This window comes from Myotis daubentonii, chromosome 1, assembly GCF_963259705.1.
Source record: "Myotis daubentonii chromosome 1, mMyoDau2.1, whole genome shotgun sequence".
In the NCBI taxonomy this organism is placed as follows: domain Eukaryota; kingdom Metazoa; phylum Chordata; class Mammalia; order Chiroptera; family Vespertilionidae; genus Myotis; species Myotis daubentonii.
In genome coordinates, this window is record NC_081840.1 from 78,154,248 (window position 1) to 78,172,662 (window position 18,415).

Sequence of the window (18,415 nt, forward strand, 5' to 3'; positions counted from 1 at the left end):
TAGGCCAACTGTCTATGTAGGACATTCACCAACACAGTACCAGATTCCTGATGTCTAAAAGTTAAGCATCTTATTTCCACAATGCTTTTCTTTTTCTTTTCCCATGAGAATTTGAAGTCAGAAATTCTGGTTCAATGGCTTTTTAATTTATAATACTTGGCTCAGAATAATAAATGTTCAATTACAAATTTAATTTGATATGAGTATTTTTCTAGAACTAAATACAAGGAAATAAAAAACATTAATTATCTAAATGATAAAATCAATTCAAGAGTCTTAGGGACCCAAGAATTAACTTTGGACTTGATATGGATTTCATATTTTGCTGTATGCTATAAGAGATAACTGTGTCTAATAAAATGATAGCAAATAAACAAGAAAAATACAGAAACTAAAACAAAGCAACACCCTTCTGTGTCTTTCTTTGTAGACCCTCAATATCCTTTATTAACCTGTATCCCGGGCTTAGATGTAGTTGGCAAATGAGTTAAAAATTGAGTTAAGATGTTTTGGATCAAGTCCCTCACACTGTCTTGAGTTTGGAGACAGAAGTCTCGGCTGCCTGCTCCTCAACTATTTTGGTCAAGTGATCCTAGATATGTTTCTTTACGCTCTTACCACCACTTTTCAGACTATCTTAAGATTTCTGGCCGAAACCGGTTTGGCTCAGTGGATAGAGCGTCGGCCTGCAGACTGAAAGGTCCCAGGTTCGATTCCGGTCAAGGGCATGTACCTGGGTTGTGGGCACATCCCCAGTAGGAGATGTGCAGGAGGCAGCTGATCGATGTTTCTCTCTCATCGATGTTTCTAACTCTCTCTCTCCCTTGCTCTCTGTAAAAAATCAATAAAATATAAAAAAAAAAAAAAAAAAAAGATTTCTGGTGGTAGCTCCCAACATAGTAACTGAAGTCTAGCCTTTGTCCAGATAAAGCTCTGCCTTCATGTTTTAAAAGGAAACTAGGACATGCTTAGTCAAAGAACTCTTGCGAGCAAAGAATTACTTTCCTAGTTTCTTGTTATACTCGAGTCGAAATATATCACTTACACAGTGTGATGAATCCTTTCTGATTCTGGTAGGTGAGAGGTTGGAGTCTCTGAGGTTTGGGGCTGTGTGGCAGCTGGTGGCTCTGCCTCTTCAGCTTCACACTTCTTTGGGCTCTCCTGTCAGGACAAACATAGCAAAACACACATAGCAACATACTTAAATCTGCTGGGTTCCTTTTCTTTAATCTGGAGCTGGTAAAAGGCATAGCAGAATATACACGGTACCAACTCTACACATAGCTCTATATATCTTTGTTATTTCATTTTATAAAGCGGAACGGAATATTGCTTAAAGAATTTCCATGCCAGCAATCATTTTATTATAACTCTTTTTCGAGAGAACCAAGAAAAGGCTTCCTTTTGAGCAGAAAAAATGAGTTTTGTGGAAGAATTGACCCCGAGAGTCCTGGACCTGAGAATTTAGCCACATGAACCAGGGAATTGGAAATGAGTTGAGTGGAATCTAACAGGTATCCCCAACCTTATACATTTCTAATGAGCCTTGTCCAGACTGACCTTTCAGTTTTATAGCTAAGACAAAAGGGAAAATCATGCTTAATCCTCTCTCTCCCTCTAAGGAGAGGGCATAATAGCCTACCCGTTCAGGCTGTACCCTCTGAGTCACATGCTTTTCGGCTGGCCCAGGTTGGCTCATAGGCCTCACTTGAATAGAGGATGATATGGAGGTCCTCTCCTTTGGCTCAATGACCTGCGGTTGTAGCACTGGTGGAGTTGCAACCTCCTGACCAGAAGAGGGATCTTTGGTTTCAGTGTAGCTGGTGTTGCTGTCCCTGGAGACTCCAGGGCTCAGAGACTGAAGAAATGAAACACATAAGGCAAATTATTTTATATGGTGTATGTTCAATAGGTCACTGGTTTTCCAACTTCTGCTGACCCAATTTAATACTTTCAACCTTTTTGTCCCTGTGTTTATTCCTGTTTGAGTTAGTGACCTCCCTGGCTTCTTAGATTATTCAACGAATTACTCATTAACCCCCACTAGGTGCTGGGTACTGGAATACACATGTTAAAAGGCATGTCCCTAGCCTCAAGAAGTTTATAGTTCAGTAGAGGAGATGGATAAATGAACTAAAAAAAAGTTCAAAATTCAAATTCTTTTCTTTGGAGTCAAAGGGGCTCAAAATAAAAAAGGACCCATTTAGGGATCAATGAATTGAAAATTAGATTCTGAAATGAGGGGAAAGTAATCACTCAACTGGGGACTAAAGGAAGCTTTTCCTATTTCTGCCAGAAAATATGATAGGTTCTCCTGTGACTGAAAAACACTGGCATACAGATGGCATCAGGCAGAACATCAATGCCCCTGGGTACTCCCATACTTACTTTTCTGCTGTTGCTCGATGCTGAACGAGAACGGGAACGTGACCTAGACTCTGATGTTGATCTGGAACCCATCTTGGATCTACCACGAGGGTTGGCATGAGATGCATCTTTCTGCTTAGATCTCGGAGGTGAGTGAGACTGAGAGCCTGAACTATCAGGAGAGCGAGATCTTGATCTGGAACTGGAAGATGAAGATGAGGAGGACCGGCTAGAGGATGAGTCAGCTAACCGTTTCAATCTGTGGCTTGGGAGAAGGGTGTGAGAAGCCCCTCTGCCTTCCTTCTGTTCCAAAGACGACTGTTCCTCAGTGATCCCTTTGGCCGGTGCTAATTCCTCAATTTTTAGAGGGAGTGGTTGACCAGATTTGTCTAACTCAGTTTCAAGATCCTTCTGGGTTGAGGATTCAGCTGGTGTGCTTTTTTGAACCAGAGGCAGGACACTCTCCTCTGGCACTTTCTCTGCTGGAGATTCTGCTTTGGTGTCTGCAGGACTTGACAAGAGAGACAAGCCTCCCGCCAACTGGACAGTATGCTGAGCTATTAATAGCTCCCTGTCCTCAGCATCTGTACTAGGAGGAGATAACTGAATGAGAACAGGGGGGGCTGGGCCTTCCATGGGCTCTACTTCTTCACTCTGAAGTTGGGTATTAGGTGGTGGTGAGGATGCTTCCTTGGTAAGTAAAGGTGGGGGAGTCTCCTCCTCACTGGCAGTTTGCTCTGGTTGTAGCATAAGAGGAGCCTTCTCTAGATCTTCAGTCAATCGAGGAGGGGAAGGGGACTTTGATTTTTCCTCTACGCCTTTTAAAGGCTTTAATTCTCTTTCTTCTTCAAGGGGAGAAGCCGTTTTCATCTCTTTCTCCTGCTGATGTCTGGCCAAATGACTTTTTCTACTAGCCTCTTCCTGGGACCTTGTAACTCTCCCTCCTCTCTCTAACCCCTCCTGTTCCTGGGATTTTATGGTTTGGGATCTCTCATCCATCAGCTCTTCTGGTTTTGCTCTGGGCATCTCTTTCCCCTCTTTTTCTTCTTCAAACTGTTTCAGAACTGGCGCATCCCTCGATTTTAACCCCTCATCATCATCTTCCTCTTCCTCCTCTTCTTCCTCTTCCTCCTCCTCTTCTTCCTCCTCCTCTGTTTTCAAATTTCGATCTGCTCTGACCCTTAGATTTCTGGAAGGTGTTTCTTGATCCTCTTCTTCCTCAGCAGCCTGGCTGCACTCAGAGAGTTTAGCTGCTCTTGCCTGAAAAAAAAGAAGAAAAAAAAAGATAGATATGCAATGATTCCAAGTATATTAGCTCACTATCAACAGAAGAGAAAAAGTATCTAACGAGACACACACAGGAAAGAGAAACTCAATGACATGTGCTTTCAGCAACATAGAAATAAGTGTGACAGTAGACAAGCATGACTAATGTGGACTCTAATGAGAAGCAAAATAGTGACCAAAAGGAATACAATAATGAAACTTCTGGTTCATTTTTTAGCTTCAAGCTTGAAAAACAAATATAAATTGAACATCAAGAAAGGGGGGGGGGGGGAGACTGACCTATTATCACTTAACGTGATTATTTTTGTCATTTTGGTATATTTTATTTCCCCCCCATTATTTCTTTTCCATAGTCATAATTACACTATACATACAGTTTTTTGTGTTGTTGTTGTTTTTTTTTTTTTTTTTTTTTGGCTTAACAACAGATTTTTATTGTCTCACAGTTTGGGAGACTACAAGTTTGAGATCTAGGTGATAGCCAAAACTCTCAAGGCACTAGAAGGATCTGTTCCAGGCCTCTCTCCCACCTTCTAGTAGTTCCTTGAACACTTCGAGTGGTGTTCTCTCTGTGCATGTGTCTGTCTCTGAGTCCAAATTTCCCCTTTGTATAAGAATACAGTCATATTGGATAAGGGCCCACCTTGATAACCTCATTTTAACCTGACCCTGTTTACAAATAAAGTCACATTCACAGATACTTGGAATTAGGACTTCAACATCTTTTGGGGGATACAATTCAACCCATTAACAGCAAAGTACATGTCTATATATTCTCAATTTGCAGCTACATCTTCTTCCCTCTTTCTCTGCTCTTCACATTCCTTATTCCTCAACAGCCATCATTAAGATCAATCTTTGAGGATAAGTTCAAAATATATTTTTCTGAAAAAATGAAGTTATTAGTGGAACACCTAGAAAAATTTAAATAAGATGACTATATATATACACTTTTGTATTCTGCTCACTTAACATATCATATAGCTTTAAGGTTTTAACTGAATAATTACTTAGAAATCTAAGGCCAGAGCAGATTTAAATTAAAAAAAAAAGATGAAAGGGAGGAGAAAGAAGATGAGTGTATAGAAATCTAGAGACACCAACTCTGAAATAGTTTGAGAAGGAAGAGCAGGAGATATCCAAAGCATTACCCAAAGAGGTGATAGATGCTTTAAGACAGGGGTCCTCAAACTTTTTAAACAGGGGGCCAGTTCACTGTCCCTCAGACCGTTGGAAGGCCAGACTATAGTTTAAAAAAAAAACTATGAACAAATTCCTATGCACACTGCACATATCTTATTTTGAAGTAAAAACACAAAATGGGAACAAATATATCTATATTTGCATGTGGCCTGCGGGCCGTAGTTTGAGGACCCCTGCTTTAAGAGGTACTTGACTTACCTGCCTGACCCTGGATGATCGTCTTTCTCCTTTCCTTGGTTTCTCATCATCAGAGTCACCTTTCTCTTCAGAAATAGAGGAGCCTTTTCCTATCAAATGAAAGAAAATCAGTCACATTCATGACATGAACACTCATTCAAGGCTGTTTTCTAAAACATAATCAATCATAGCATATGAACTGGTTAATACATATTTCTATCAATTTCTTTGACTTCTATGTAGAAGAAAAGACTATATAAAGCCCTAAGGGTCAAGATCTTAATAATTCCTGCTATGTATATCTAAAATATTTTTAGTATCTCAAAGCCAATTCACTTAGTACAAATAACTCAAATGTAAAATAACTACCAAGGGCTTCAAACTGTCTAGCAGAGATGTACAAATACTAAGTGCAATATATTTTTCATTTCAGAGAGGGAGAGGGAAATAGATAGAAACATCAATGATGAGAGAGAATCATTGATTGGCTGCCTCCTGTACACCCCACACTGGGGACTGAGCCCGCAACCGGGCATGTGCCCTTGATCGGAATCGAACCCAGAACACCCTTCAGTCCGCAGGCCGACGCTCTATCCACTGAACCAAACTGGCGAGGGCCAAAGTGCATTTATTTCTATAAAATGTTTTCTCACTCTGAATTAAAACTCAAGATTTCACTAGGTTCAATGTCTTTTTTTTTAGTTTCCTATTGCTACCACTAGTTTTGACTAAAATATTATGATTAATATGCCAGTTTGTAAAATAACAATCTCATGAAATAAGTACTTATATGCGTGGTTTTCAGAGCCTTAAAGTTCTTAGAAATTACTAGAAGCAAACAGGACAAGTCTTCAGAAATGAGCCCTTCTCAATTATGTATTATACTAGAGGCCCACTGCAGGAAGATTCCTGCAAGAATAGGGCTTCCTGTGGCTGGAGTGAAGCAGAGAAGGGAGCGAAACCTGCCGAGGAGGGTCGCACACGGCAGGCCTGAATGGCGGCCGGATGGGCTGGCGGATCACTGCTGTCCCCCCCCTCCCCCCAGGTCGCATGGCATGTGGGAAGGCTGGATGGCGGCGGGGTAGGCGGTGGATGGCGGTCCCGCCCTGCCTCCAGTATGCAAATTTAACGCCCATCTTTGTTGAGTTAATTTGCATAGTCTTCTGACTGGCTGATGGGCATAGTGAAGGTATCTTTGTGGTTTATTAGTATAGATATGGAGCTCAAAGTGAGATTTTTTTAAAGGAAAAGTAAGTTATATTAAAAGAATGCTTGGAAATTACCAATCTAGGTCATTCCAAATAATAAATGCATGTAAAACTGAAAAAACTCTCTCACATTTCATGAAGGATGGTAACTGTGGATAAATAGTATTTAAACTGGTGGCAAATAAAGCAGATGGTATGAGCTCTAACCCAAGGGCAGGATTTATTTCTATATTTCAACAATCTAAAATGAACTGGAAGACTGCACATATTTTATAAAACTTTACTCCATGATCACCTGATTAACAAGATCTCTGCATATACACCATTTTTTCTCTGGGTTAGTGAATAAAGACTTGCATTATGGGTGTGTGTACAGGATCTATGGTTAAGATATACAGTGACAGGCCAGATTCTTTACTAAACATGTAAAGAATAATCTAAGAAACCAATAAATAATGTAGTGGCTATAGTAATAATTTCATAATTAAATGACCAGAATAGGTTAAATTATAAAATTAATAAAACAAAAAGATATTTCCCCTAAGCACAGCTCCTTTGCAAGTATAAAGGAGAGGAACAGATTTATTGATAGTTTTATAAAAAGGGGGAAAAAAGGTAGGTGTGGGACAGATGAATAGGCAGAGCACAGAGGATTTTTAGGGCAGCAAAAATATTCTGTATGATACTGTAATGATGAATACATGTCATTAATATTTGTCGAAACCCAGAGAATGTACATCAATAGTGAACCCGAAGATAAACTATGGACTTTGGGTGATTATGATGTGTCAATATAGGTGCATCAATTTTAAGAAGTGTACCGCTCTGGTAAGGGTATGTTGATAGTGGGGGAGGCTATGCATATGTGGGGCAAAGGACATATGGGAACTCTCTGTACCTTTCTCTTGATTTTGCTGTGAACCTAATACTACTCTAAAAAACAAAAACAAAAACCATTACCCAGGTGCTCGAGAATTAAAAAAAAAGAAAAAATGTTAATCAGGTTGGAGGGAAAGTTAAAAATTTTAAATTGCAGATATTTTAAGCTTATACATAGATAATTTCCTGACCAGGAATCAAACTGTTGACCTAATGGTTCATAAGTCGATGCTCAACCATTGAACCACACCAGTGGGCAAAAAAACATTTTTAAAAGAATAAAATCCTGCCCTGGTCAATTTGGCTCAGTGGATAGAGTGTCGGCCTGTGGACTGAAGGGTCCCGGGTTTGACTCTTGTCAGGGGCACATGCCCAGTTTGCAAGCTTGGTCCCTGGTGGGGGGTGTGCAGGAGACAGCCAATCAATGCTTCTCTCTCATCATTTATGTCTCTCTCTCTCTCTCTCTCTCTCATTCTCCCTTGCACTCTGAAATCAATTAAAAAAAAAAGAATAAAATCCTAAGCTCTGGATAGAAAACCTACATAGAGATTCTCAAATACTCCTCAAATACAATAAACTGCTAAAATTCATAGACCTAGCCATCCCAAGTACTTTTATCACTGCAAGTTCTATGTAAGAAACATTTTTTATTTTCAATATATAAACAAGAGTTATAAGCACATACTTAAAGTCGTATGAGAGATACTTTGTGGTTAATAACAGGCTTTCAGTAAATATATATATGCTCTGATTAAATAAACATAATTTTCGGGGTGGGGGAGAAAGTGTGTACAAAGTTGGCCAGACATAAATGTATTAAAGTTAGGAGGTATATACAAGCAAATAGCTTCTTTCTCCATCTATTGTAAGCTGCATACTATTCTATTGGATCATATTATTTTGATACTGTAAAATGGCAGCAACAGGATTCTAGATGATTACCCCTCGGGAAGCACTTGAGTAGTAAGTCATCAAAAAGATGAGGGTAGCCCAGCCAGCCTGGCTCAGTGGTTGAGTGTCGACCTATGAACCAGGAGGTCACGGTTCAATTCCCAGTCAGAATCGAACATGCCTGGGTCAAGGGGTCAATCCCCAGTGTGGGCGTGCAGGAGGTAGCTGATCAGTGATTCTCTCTCATCATTGATGTTTCTCTCTCTCTTCCTGTCCCTTCCTCTCTGAAATCAATATAAATATAGAAGAAAAAAAAAGATGAGGATAAAATGAGCAGGGCTGTTCAGAAAGTTTTGGTCATCACTGTGTTGTAAAAAATGTGACAAGCAACAAGAGCTTAATAAGCAATACAAAATGTAAAGAAGAGATGAGGAATCTCTTTGTACAAAGCTGATAGGATGAAGACAAGCTTCTGGGAAAGCTGCCATCTTCTATTATGAGTACATGGCCACTAAGTGTCCTAAACCAGATGTGAATAATGTGTAGAAACTGAGCATCTTTAGCAAAAGGTGGGGCTAATAGTGGTAACAGGTTGCCCTAACCGGTTTGGCTCAGTGGATAGAGCGTTGGCCTGTGGACTGAAGGGTCCCAGGTTCGATTCTGGTCAAGGGCATGTGCCTTGGTTGCAGGCACATCCCCAGTAGGAGGTGTGCAGGAGGCAGCTGATTGATGCTTCTCTCTCATCGATGTTTCTAACTCTCTATACCTCTCCTTTCCTCTCTGTAAAAAAATCAATAAAATAAATTTTTTAAAAATAGTGGTAACAGATTAATAAATGTATTTCAGGAACTGAAAAGCAAGTCAGGGTAAATTATAAGATCTCCAAGATTCCAAAGCCAGAAGCTTTCAGGAGAAAGGAAAATATGGCTGCTAGCTGCTAGTCACTGTAGAATGTATTAAGGTGAAGAATATAAGAGTCATATTGGAAAGTAGTTTCTTCATCCTAGAAAACAAATCCCTGGGCAGTATTTGCAGGACCCAAGTAAGGTAACTAAAGATCACAGCAAAACCTGTGGTCAAAGTGTATCCTTAGGTTGGAATAAAATGCAGGAATTAAGAGAATGGAGACCAGGCAATGATGCCAAACCTAAATCTGAGTAATGGTAGCTATATAAGTAACATTATCTAGCATTCCTCTAGAACCGCAGTATCCAGATTTAATATGAGACAAAGAGTAAGTACCACATGATTTGTAAGCCAAAGGCTGGCTACAATCCCCTGGGGCTATCCCTTTGTTAAAGAACCTGTATTCTAAATATTCATTTTAAAATATTTTGGAATTTTTCTTCCTACTTTTCCTACATCAAGCTCTTGTTGAAGAAATTAACAAGGATTTTTGTATACCCAGTTATGATCTTTAAGGAAATCCAGACAAATTCTGACTATTGGAGGGTGGACAGTGACTCCCCACACCTTAGAAAATCTGATAAAAGTGATGGAGAGTTAAGAAGTCAAGAAGGACGCCTGGCTGGCATGGCTCAGTGGTTGAGCATCGACCTATGAACCAGGAGGTCATGGCTTGATTCCACATCAGGGCACATGCCCGGTTGTGGACTCGATCGCCAGTGTGGGATGTGCAGGAGGCGGCCAATCAATGATTCTTTCTCATCATTGATGTTTCTATCTCTCTCCCTCTCCTTTCCCCTCTAAAATCAGTAAAATTAAAAAACAAAAAACAAAGTCAAGGAGAGCCAGGGAGGATTTTATAAACCAACTAGAGCAGCGGTTGCCAACCAGTGGCCCACGGACCACTGGTGGACCACTGGTGGTCCGTGAAGTCTGAAAGGTTGACGACCGCTGGTTTAAGGAAACCTTTGGGGCAGTGGTCGCCAACCGGTGGTCCGTGAACCACTGGTGGTCTGTGAGGTCCGAAAGGATGGCGACCACTGAACTAGAGACCTAGTGCACGAATTCGTGCACAGGTGGGGTTCCTTGGTGTGGCCTGTGGGGATTGGGCTGAAACCGGCAGTCCAATGCCACCTGCTGCTCCTGCTCATCCTGGCCCCACTGCGCCTGCGGTGGGCTCGTGCCTAAACAGACCAGATCAGGAGAGGCTCACGCTGCCACAGCGGCACTCACCAGCCGTGGGCGCTGTGTCTGGGGCCCATCCGTTAGCTGAGCGGCGCTCCCGCTATGGGAGTGAACTGACCACCAGGGGGCAGCTCCTGTGTTGAGTGCCTGCTCCCTGGTGGTCAGTGCACATCATAGTGACTGGTCGACCAGTTGCTTAGGCTTTTATATATATAGACTCTTCCTTCCTATTTGGAATTTTGTCTACAGCACATAAACTGGAGGTTGCCAGAATATAAGTCAAGGATCCTGATGAAATATAATACTGAAAAACTATTCTTTCAGTTAGTCATTCATAAATTAATCAACAGAACTATAAGAGGACTTTAAAAAATGTAGAGTCCCAGAAGTCACATTCCCTGAATTTCTCAGGGTAGGGCCAAGGAATTCATATTCTTCTTCTTCTTCTTTTTTTTTTTTAATATTTTTTTATTGACCTCAGAGAGGAAGGAAGAGGGAGGGAGGGAGAGAGAGAAACATCCATGACGAGAGAGAATCATGGATCGGCTGCCTCCTGCAAGTCCCCCACCGGGGACAGAGCCCACAACCCAGGCATGTGCCCTTGACCGGAATCGAACCCGGAATCCTCCAGTTCGCAGGCTGACGCTCTATCCAGTGAGCCAAACTGGCCAGGGCAGGAATCCATATTCTTAAAAACAGTAAACTAGCCCTGGCCAGTGTGGTTCAGTTAGTTGGAGTGTCATTGTGAGCACCAATAGGGGGCATGTTCAGTCAGGGTGTATAGGGAGGCAACTGATCAATGTTTCTCTCTCTCTGAAACCAATTAAAACAAAGCAAAACAACCTGGCTGGTGTAGCTTAGCAGTTGAGCCTCAATCCAAGAACCAAGAGGTCATGGGTTTGATCCCTGGTCAGGGCACTTCCCTAGAAGGGGGTGCATATGGGAGGCAGCTGATCAATGATATTCCTCTCTCATCGGTGTTTCTCTCTCTCTATCCCTCTCCCTTACTCTATTACAATTACTACTTTCATCTCTTTTATTTTTCACCTCTCTCTTGCCTTTTCTTTTACCTGTCCTTACTCCTCCCTCCATTAATGACAGCCACAGGCAGGGTCCTGCTGATGACATAAAGCACTGAAGAGACTAGCTACACTCACTCTACATCTTTGCTTTTGAAACTTTATTTCTATGTCAGGATACATTCATTTCAAATTCCAGTTGTTTTTATTAATCCTCACTCGAGGATATTTTTTTCCATTGGTTAAATTTTTTTTTTTTAAATTGATTTTAGAGAGGGAGAGGGAGAGAGAGATAGAAACATCAATGATGAGAGAGAATCATTGATTGGCTGCCTCCTGCATACCCCATACTGGGGATTGAGCCTGCAATCCAGGTATGTACCCTGACAGGGAATTGAACCATGACCTCTTGGTTCATAGGATGACGCTCAAACACTGAGTCACGCCAGCTGGGCCACTGAATTTTATTTTTAAGAGACAGTGGAAGGGAGTGGGAGAGATAGAAACATCGATGAGAGAGACACACATCAGACACATTGATTGGTTGTCTCCCACATGTACCCCGACGGGAGCCAGGGATGGAGTTTGCAACCGAGGTATGTGCCCTTGAGCAGGATAGAATCCAAGACCCTTCAGTTCACAGGCTGATACTTTAACCACGTAACAAAACCAGCTAGGGCTCAAATTACATTCAAACTGAGACAGGTTTTTTTCTTAAAATGAGTTCCTACCCTAGTTGGTTTGGCTCAGTGCATAGACTCTATGCACCCCTTTCTAGGGAAGTGCCCTGACCAGGGATCAAACCCATGACCTCTTGGTTCTTGGATCGAGGCTCAACTGCTAAGCTACACCAGCCAGGTTGTTTTGCTTTGTTTTAATTGGTTTCAGAGAGAGAGAAACATTGATCAGTGCATAGACTCTATGCCATAAAGCATCAGCCTGTGGACTGAAGGGTCCCGGGTTCGATTCCAGTCAAGGGCATATGCCCGGGTTGCAGGCTTGATCCCCAGTGGGGGGTGTGCAGGAGGTAGCCAATCCATGATTCTCTTTCATTACTAATGTTTCTATCTCTCTCTTCCTCTCACTTCCTCTCTGAAAATCAATAAAAATATATTTTTTTAAAAATGAGTTCCTGCCGAAACCGGTTTGGCTCAGTGGATAGAGCGTCGGCCTACGGACTGAAAGGTCCCGGGTTCGATTCCGGTCAAGGGCATGTACCTGGGTTGTGGGCACTTCCCCAGTGGGGGATGTGCAGGAGGCAGCTGATCGATGTTTCTCTCTCATCGATGTTTCTAACTCTCTGTCTCTCTCCCTTCCTCTCTGTAAAAAATCAATAAAATATATTTTTAAAAAAATAAATTGTTTCTCTATTCTTGAATATGAAATACTTTACATTGGCTAAATTCGTTTGATACCTCTCTTTTAAAGATATCACAATCATCCCTATCTCTATACCTTTGTTCCCTCCTAAAAATACCCTAATCTCCTCTGTGCCAATTCAAATCTTACCCATTTTTAAGGCTTAGCTCAAATCCTACACCTTCATGAGGCTCTCTCTAATCCAGTCCTCAGAAAGCTTTTACTCTTGAATTCGTATGGTACGTGTGTTTGTACTACTTATATGTCACTTAAAAACCTGACATATCATATTCTAGTGTTAATTTTATGTGCAATTATCTTTTCTCTCCCTAGATTTTACAAATGTGCTAACTCCCCATATACATATGGAGATATGTATGTAGCAGAAATTCAGTAAATATTTTGAGTGACTTTTATTTAAGAAACACTGACAACTAATTTATAAGTTTTCCTCTTCCTCTTGGCTTTACAATTAAGAAAAAAAGAGTGCTAAGAGTGAAATGGATTAATTGAGGGTCTGCTACTTTTATATATGAGGAGAAAAGAAGTCTCTTAAAAAATGTATTTTTCTCCAATCATTAAATACCTCCTAAAAATCTATTTTCAGGAAGAAATTCTATATTAATCAGAAGAGCCAGCAACTTTCAAACATTTCAAAAATGTTAAATATGAAATTATCACCTTCCCCAAGACCACTGATATGGTTAATGATTCAAAACAATAACATTAATAGTAATTCAAAATACTTGTTAATTTACACATTGGTTTAATATAGCTATCTACTGTACACACATCTTATATACATATTCTCCTAAAAGGATATTGTCTTAGCCCAGTGGTGGGCAAACTGCAGCTCGTGAGCCACATGCGGCTCTTTGGCCCCTTGAGTGTGGCTCTTCCACAAAATACCACGTGCAGGCGCACATGTACAGTGCGATTGAAACTTCGTGGCCCATGCGCAGAGGTCGGTTTTTGGCCTGGGTGAGTCTATTTTGAAGAAGTACTGTTGATATTTGGCTCTGTTGACTAATGAGTTTGCCGACCACTGTCTTAGCCCAATCAGTGTGGCTCAGAGGTTGACTGTCGACCTACGAACCAGGTTTGATTCCTGGTTAGGACACATGCCCAAGTTGTGGGCTCGATCACCAGTAGGGGGCGTGCAGGAGGCAGTGATCAATGATTCTTTCTCATTATTGATGTTTTTATCTCTCTCCCTCCCTCTCTGAAATCAATAAAAAATACATTTAAATAAATAAAAAAATAAATAAAAGGATACTGTTTTAGATACGTAGTTCCTAGCAAACAAAGGCTGAATTTACAGACTTTTGCTTGAGATACTATGCAAAACTAAGTGCTTAATAATGTGAAAAATTTAATCTTGCCTGAACCTAGTCCACACAGTGGGTTAGAGCTCACGTAATACTCTGTACTGACTTTCACAGCACAAAGCACAATTGTAATTAATTATGTAATAATTTGGTTATGTCCATCTTCTCACTAGACTATAGATTTCATTAGGGCAGAGACTTGTATTTCTCTACTATATTCCTGGTGCCTTGTACATGCCTGGTGTAAACAGGTGTTCAATAACAATTATGAATTAATAAACTGCAGCAAATGCCCTTTGAGGGGATGACTGGATGTGCAACTCAAAATATATATAATTGATAAAGAGGTAAAAGAAAGTCGTGACTGTTGCTAAATTCAGAGGTAGAAGAGGTTAAAGAGGTAGAGATGAGAAGAAAAATCATACCACCATACAAAACATTCTGAGAGGTTAACACAACAGAGGTGAAAGCAGACTTCAAAAAGGACATAATTTCCATGAAAAACATGTCAACTATCAAGTCACAGAGGTTCCCTGGGACTTTAATGGAGGCTTAGTATGAAAGGAGGTGTAACTACCTCCCCCCACCAACTACGCAGGATTGACAAAATTGCGCAGTGGGGAGGGAGATACGTACTGGGCGAATGTCTGCTGAGCTCCAGCTCTGGTCTCTCCAGGCTGCTCTGAAAGTCAGGAGGCAGCAGGGAAGCCACTCCCTCAGGATGGATCATCTCGTCCTCCGACTCAGCTGAAGCTTCTGCAAAGTACAGATTGGGTCGGGGCAGGGAGGGAGTGAAGGGCTCAGCATGTGGGAATATGTAGAGGAGTGAAGGAGATTAGGCAAAGTCATGGACAGAGTATATACTAAAAAGAGAGCTTTACATAGAGAAAAACTCCCTAGGATTAAGCTCCTCCTCATCTAAAAGGGTGCCTTAATTTACTTATTACTCTTCCTGTTGGCAGGAATCCTTTTCTAATAAGATAGTCAAATTGTCTTCTTTCCTGACAAAAGGTAAATAGTAACTCACTTGGCATAAACTACCAAAGCAAATAAAATAGTCTTAGGCTGACTTATTCCTGAAATTGCCTAGTTAAACAGGCCCATCTACTCAGTTACAGGAACAAGAATGAAGAACTCCTTGTAAGAAGTGACAGTCTGGGCTTACCTTCAAGTTCTGCAGCTTCTCGAGCTTCACGTTCCAGACGCTGCCTAAGTAGCTCCTGCTGCTTTTCCAGATACTGCTTTATGAAACTGTTCTGGCTCATTTCCTCGCCAATCTGTGTTGAGGACATGAAAAAAAAAAAAAGTCTAGGAAAGCAAACTAGGAAAATGCAAGGAAGAAAATTCCATGGAGCAAAGATCTACCCCTTATATCTGGACTCAAGAAAGATGATTAAAATGTTGGACGGCTTCTTTTTAAGCGACTTTTATGTTGAAGATCAAAATAAATGGTCCTATGATTCACAAAAAATAGCAAAAAGAGGAAGTGCACATAATTTCTTATTTTATTTTTTTAAGTATATATATATTTTAAATAATATATTTTATTGATTTTTTACAGAGAGGAAGGGAGAGAGATAGAGTTAGAAACATCGATGAGAGAGAAACATTGATCAGCTGCCTCCTGCACACTCCCCACTGGGGATGTGCCCGCACCAAGGTACCTGCCCTTGACCGGAATCGAACCTGGGACCCTTGAGTCTGTAGGCCGTCACTCTATCCACTGAGCCAAACCAGTTAGGGCCATAATTTCTTATTTTAAATATTCAGTTCCCACCCAAAAAGTGATGCACAACTTAAAAGTAATAAAAATTCCTGTAAAATGTCTTTTAATCTAAATTTTTAGATAATAGGAAATATTATCTAAAAATAATCTAAATTTTTTAGTAATATCAAGAAATAAAAGGGGACAATACTAGGTCATACTATTTCATCTTTTATTGTTAACAAAAGACCAATCTCTACCTATCTAGGGAACAGTTTAACAAACATCTCCAAAATTCAAGTACAGTCCTTAAAAAATATGAAAGCAAGAGACTACATAAAGGGATATCCATTCAGCTTTAGACAGAGTTCTAACTCCACTTTCTTTGGGTGATAATACTTGGTAACAACATTTAAAATGCAGTCGCTTAATCCTTCCCATACTCTTTTTTGCAACCCAGACTCCCACATCACTCTTCTGCCCTTCAGCTTTCTCTCCATAAGTCCTCCACCCAAGAGCCTTCTTGCTTAACAAATGCTATTAGAACTCCAGGAAAAGGAAAAAAAAACTAAATATGTTCTATGTTACTAGTCATCTTTCCTAAGCATAGTAAATGTTTGCTTTCACCTAAAGTAAGATGAGTTTCTTGGTACTCAATGGACATTGATGAAGTGTGGGTTGCATGTATTAGAGAATATATGTATTTACTGCAAAAATTCTGTTAAAAGCAAAGCTTCAAAGACTAAAACGCAAAAGGAATATAACCATAAACTGATTAACTTATGCAGTGTCTTATGCTTAACTAAATCTCTGTGAACAAGCTATATTATAAGACAGCTTAATGAGGTGATAACAAGGGAGTAAGAATTTTTCCAGAGTATCTTGGGACTTCATCTAGTACTGGAGCTGCACACCACTGCAATAACAAAGATCTGGATTTTTTCCTTTAAGTGCATGACACACTACAATGATGAGATTTTAAAATGGAAAAGAATCTTAAGAGGTCATACAGTCTAAGATAGAGCTAAAATGTTAGCTTTCAAGGTTGTTGTTTTTTTAAACTGTGGGATGATTTCTTCTAAAAAAACCTTATGCAAAAACTCAATATACAAACCAGATAAAAATAGATCTAATCTAGTTTAAGAGGGGAGTGTGAATCTCTCCTTACTTGGGAAAAAGGTATCTTTCCTCGGCAGCCCTCAAAAAGCAACTCCACAAAAACCCCAGCAGAGCAGCTACAGTACTATGGATCTAGTTCAACCTCTTTACCTTATACACAGGGAAGTTAAGGAAACCAAGGCTTTCAAAGGTTAATTACCTTGCCCTAAATAACAGAGCAATTAATAATGTTTAGGAGTAACTCTATGGTTAGTATTAACACTTTTAATGGTGGATGATTTCCAAAAGATTGAATTCTTGGAAAATCTTAGCCAAGCATTTTCCTTACGTTATATCTACATTCAAAGACCACTATTTCCCCCAAATCAATAGCAAATAAATGACTACAGATCCCAGTACAACACTTCATCAGTTGAAGCCACATTTTTTCTGCACACACCATTTCAAGTATCAGAAATCAACTAACAGCTCCTCTGATTCTGTTCTTGAATTCTTTATTAGAATTCAACTGCCCTGGTATGAGAACATTTCCGACCCAGGGAACTTAGGAAATATTGGTAAGGAATTAAACATCAAATATACATCGTGTCCTTCCATGTATCTGTACATCCAACGAGCCTACCATCTAATGAACCTTCTTCCTTACCTGGGAATTTGGCTGAAATGCAGCATGGGGCGTTGAGTGTTTCTGTAAATTTTCTAGCATTAGAGCCTGGTATAGAAAAGGGCAAAAAGTCAGAAAACAGAGAAGAAGAAAAAACAAAAACCCACCCCTCCCTCAATCTCTTCATTAAGTGCAACGAATAACCATACACACTTAAACTGTATTCCTTTTCCAGGGACCTAAAAGCCCTTCACTAATACTGTTCTCATTTATCTTCAGAAGACCCTTAAAGGTAGCCATGGTTACTGCTCCCAAATGTACAGAGGTAAAATGTAGGCACACAAGAGACAATCAGGGACTTGGCTATGTAATAAAATCAGTGACAGAACCAGTGCTAAAATCCCTATTACCTTCTGCACTTCTGACTAGGGCTCCTTCTAAATCTGGTAAAATTACTTCAAATACTCAAATCAGCTTCAAATACATGAAACCAACATGAGGCTACTGACTGTGGGCTGACTGAACTACTACGTCAAACAGTTACCCAGGACTAGATCTAATCGAGATTCTTTTCAAAAGAGTGACACGTAGATTTATCAAATTTAAACATTTTCAAAAAGGAGGCTACAGAACAGAATGAGCTCAGACTCTGTAAACTGTGCTCTAACCCAACACACACACACCCCCGCGCGCACAAGAAATGTCAGCTTGTGTATAAGCAACGGTCTGCCAACTTAACCCTTGAGCCAACCCAGCCCCAATACTACCCACCACATATCCTAATTAACCCTAATTAAAACCAAGACATCCTCACCTTCCCTCCATTCACACAAACCTATACACACCAATCCACCCATCCACCGCATGATGATCCCACCCCAACTTACTCAAACCGATTCAAAATCCCCAACATACACCAACCTGCCTCACCTCTTACCAACATTCACCGAACTCCAATCTACTCAAATTGCTTTTGAATGCCCTATTAATTATACACCCCTCTCTAACCATGTCCCTTCAAATTAAGGATTCTCTTCACCTCACCTAATATAATCAGACACTTTTACTCTACTCCAATCCTATTATTCTGGATACCGATACCAAGCCCATCAACCCCTCCGCCCAACTATACCCCTAACTCCGACCCAGCCCAACCCGCCCCCCCCCCCCCCCCCAGC

The 18,415-nt window shown here is 40.5% G+C and overlaps 1 protein-coding gene across 7 annotated transcripts in view; it reads right to left on the reverse strand.

Annotated features, from left to right (window-relative positions):
• The window catches only part of ACIN1 (apoptotic chromatin condensation inducer 1), a 35,485-nt gene that overhangs the window by 16,392 nt on the left and 678 nt on the right, over positions 1-18,415 (reverse strand). For 5 of the 7 annotated variants that reach the window (XM_059707857.1, XM_059707839.1, XM_059707875.1 and 2 more), the window contains exons 2-8: positions 17,280-17,345; positions 14,975-15,086; positions 14,446-14,565; positions 5,056-5,144; positions 2,389-3,627; positions 1,643-1,858; positions 1,046-1,161 (exon numbers count right to left, since the gene is read on the reverse strand). In XM_059707857.1, coding sequence (XP_059563840.1) covers positions 1,046-1,161; positions 1,643-1,858; positions 2,389-3,627; positions 5,056-5,144; positions 14,446-14,565; positions 14,975-15,086; positions 17,280-17,345 — 1,958 coding nt within the window. The remainder of the gene's footprint in view (positions 1-1,045; positions 1,162-1,642; positions 1,859-2,388; positions 3,628-5,055; positions 5,145-14,445; positions 14,566-14,974; positions 15,087-17,279; positions 17,346-18,415) is intronic. The other 2 variants (XM_059707866.1, XM_059707883.1) reach the window with 2 other exon arrangements.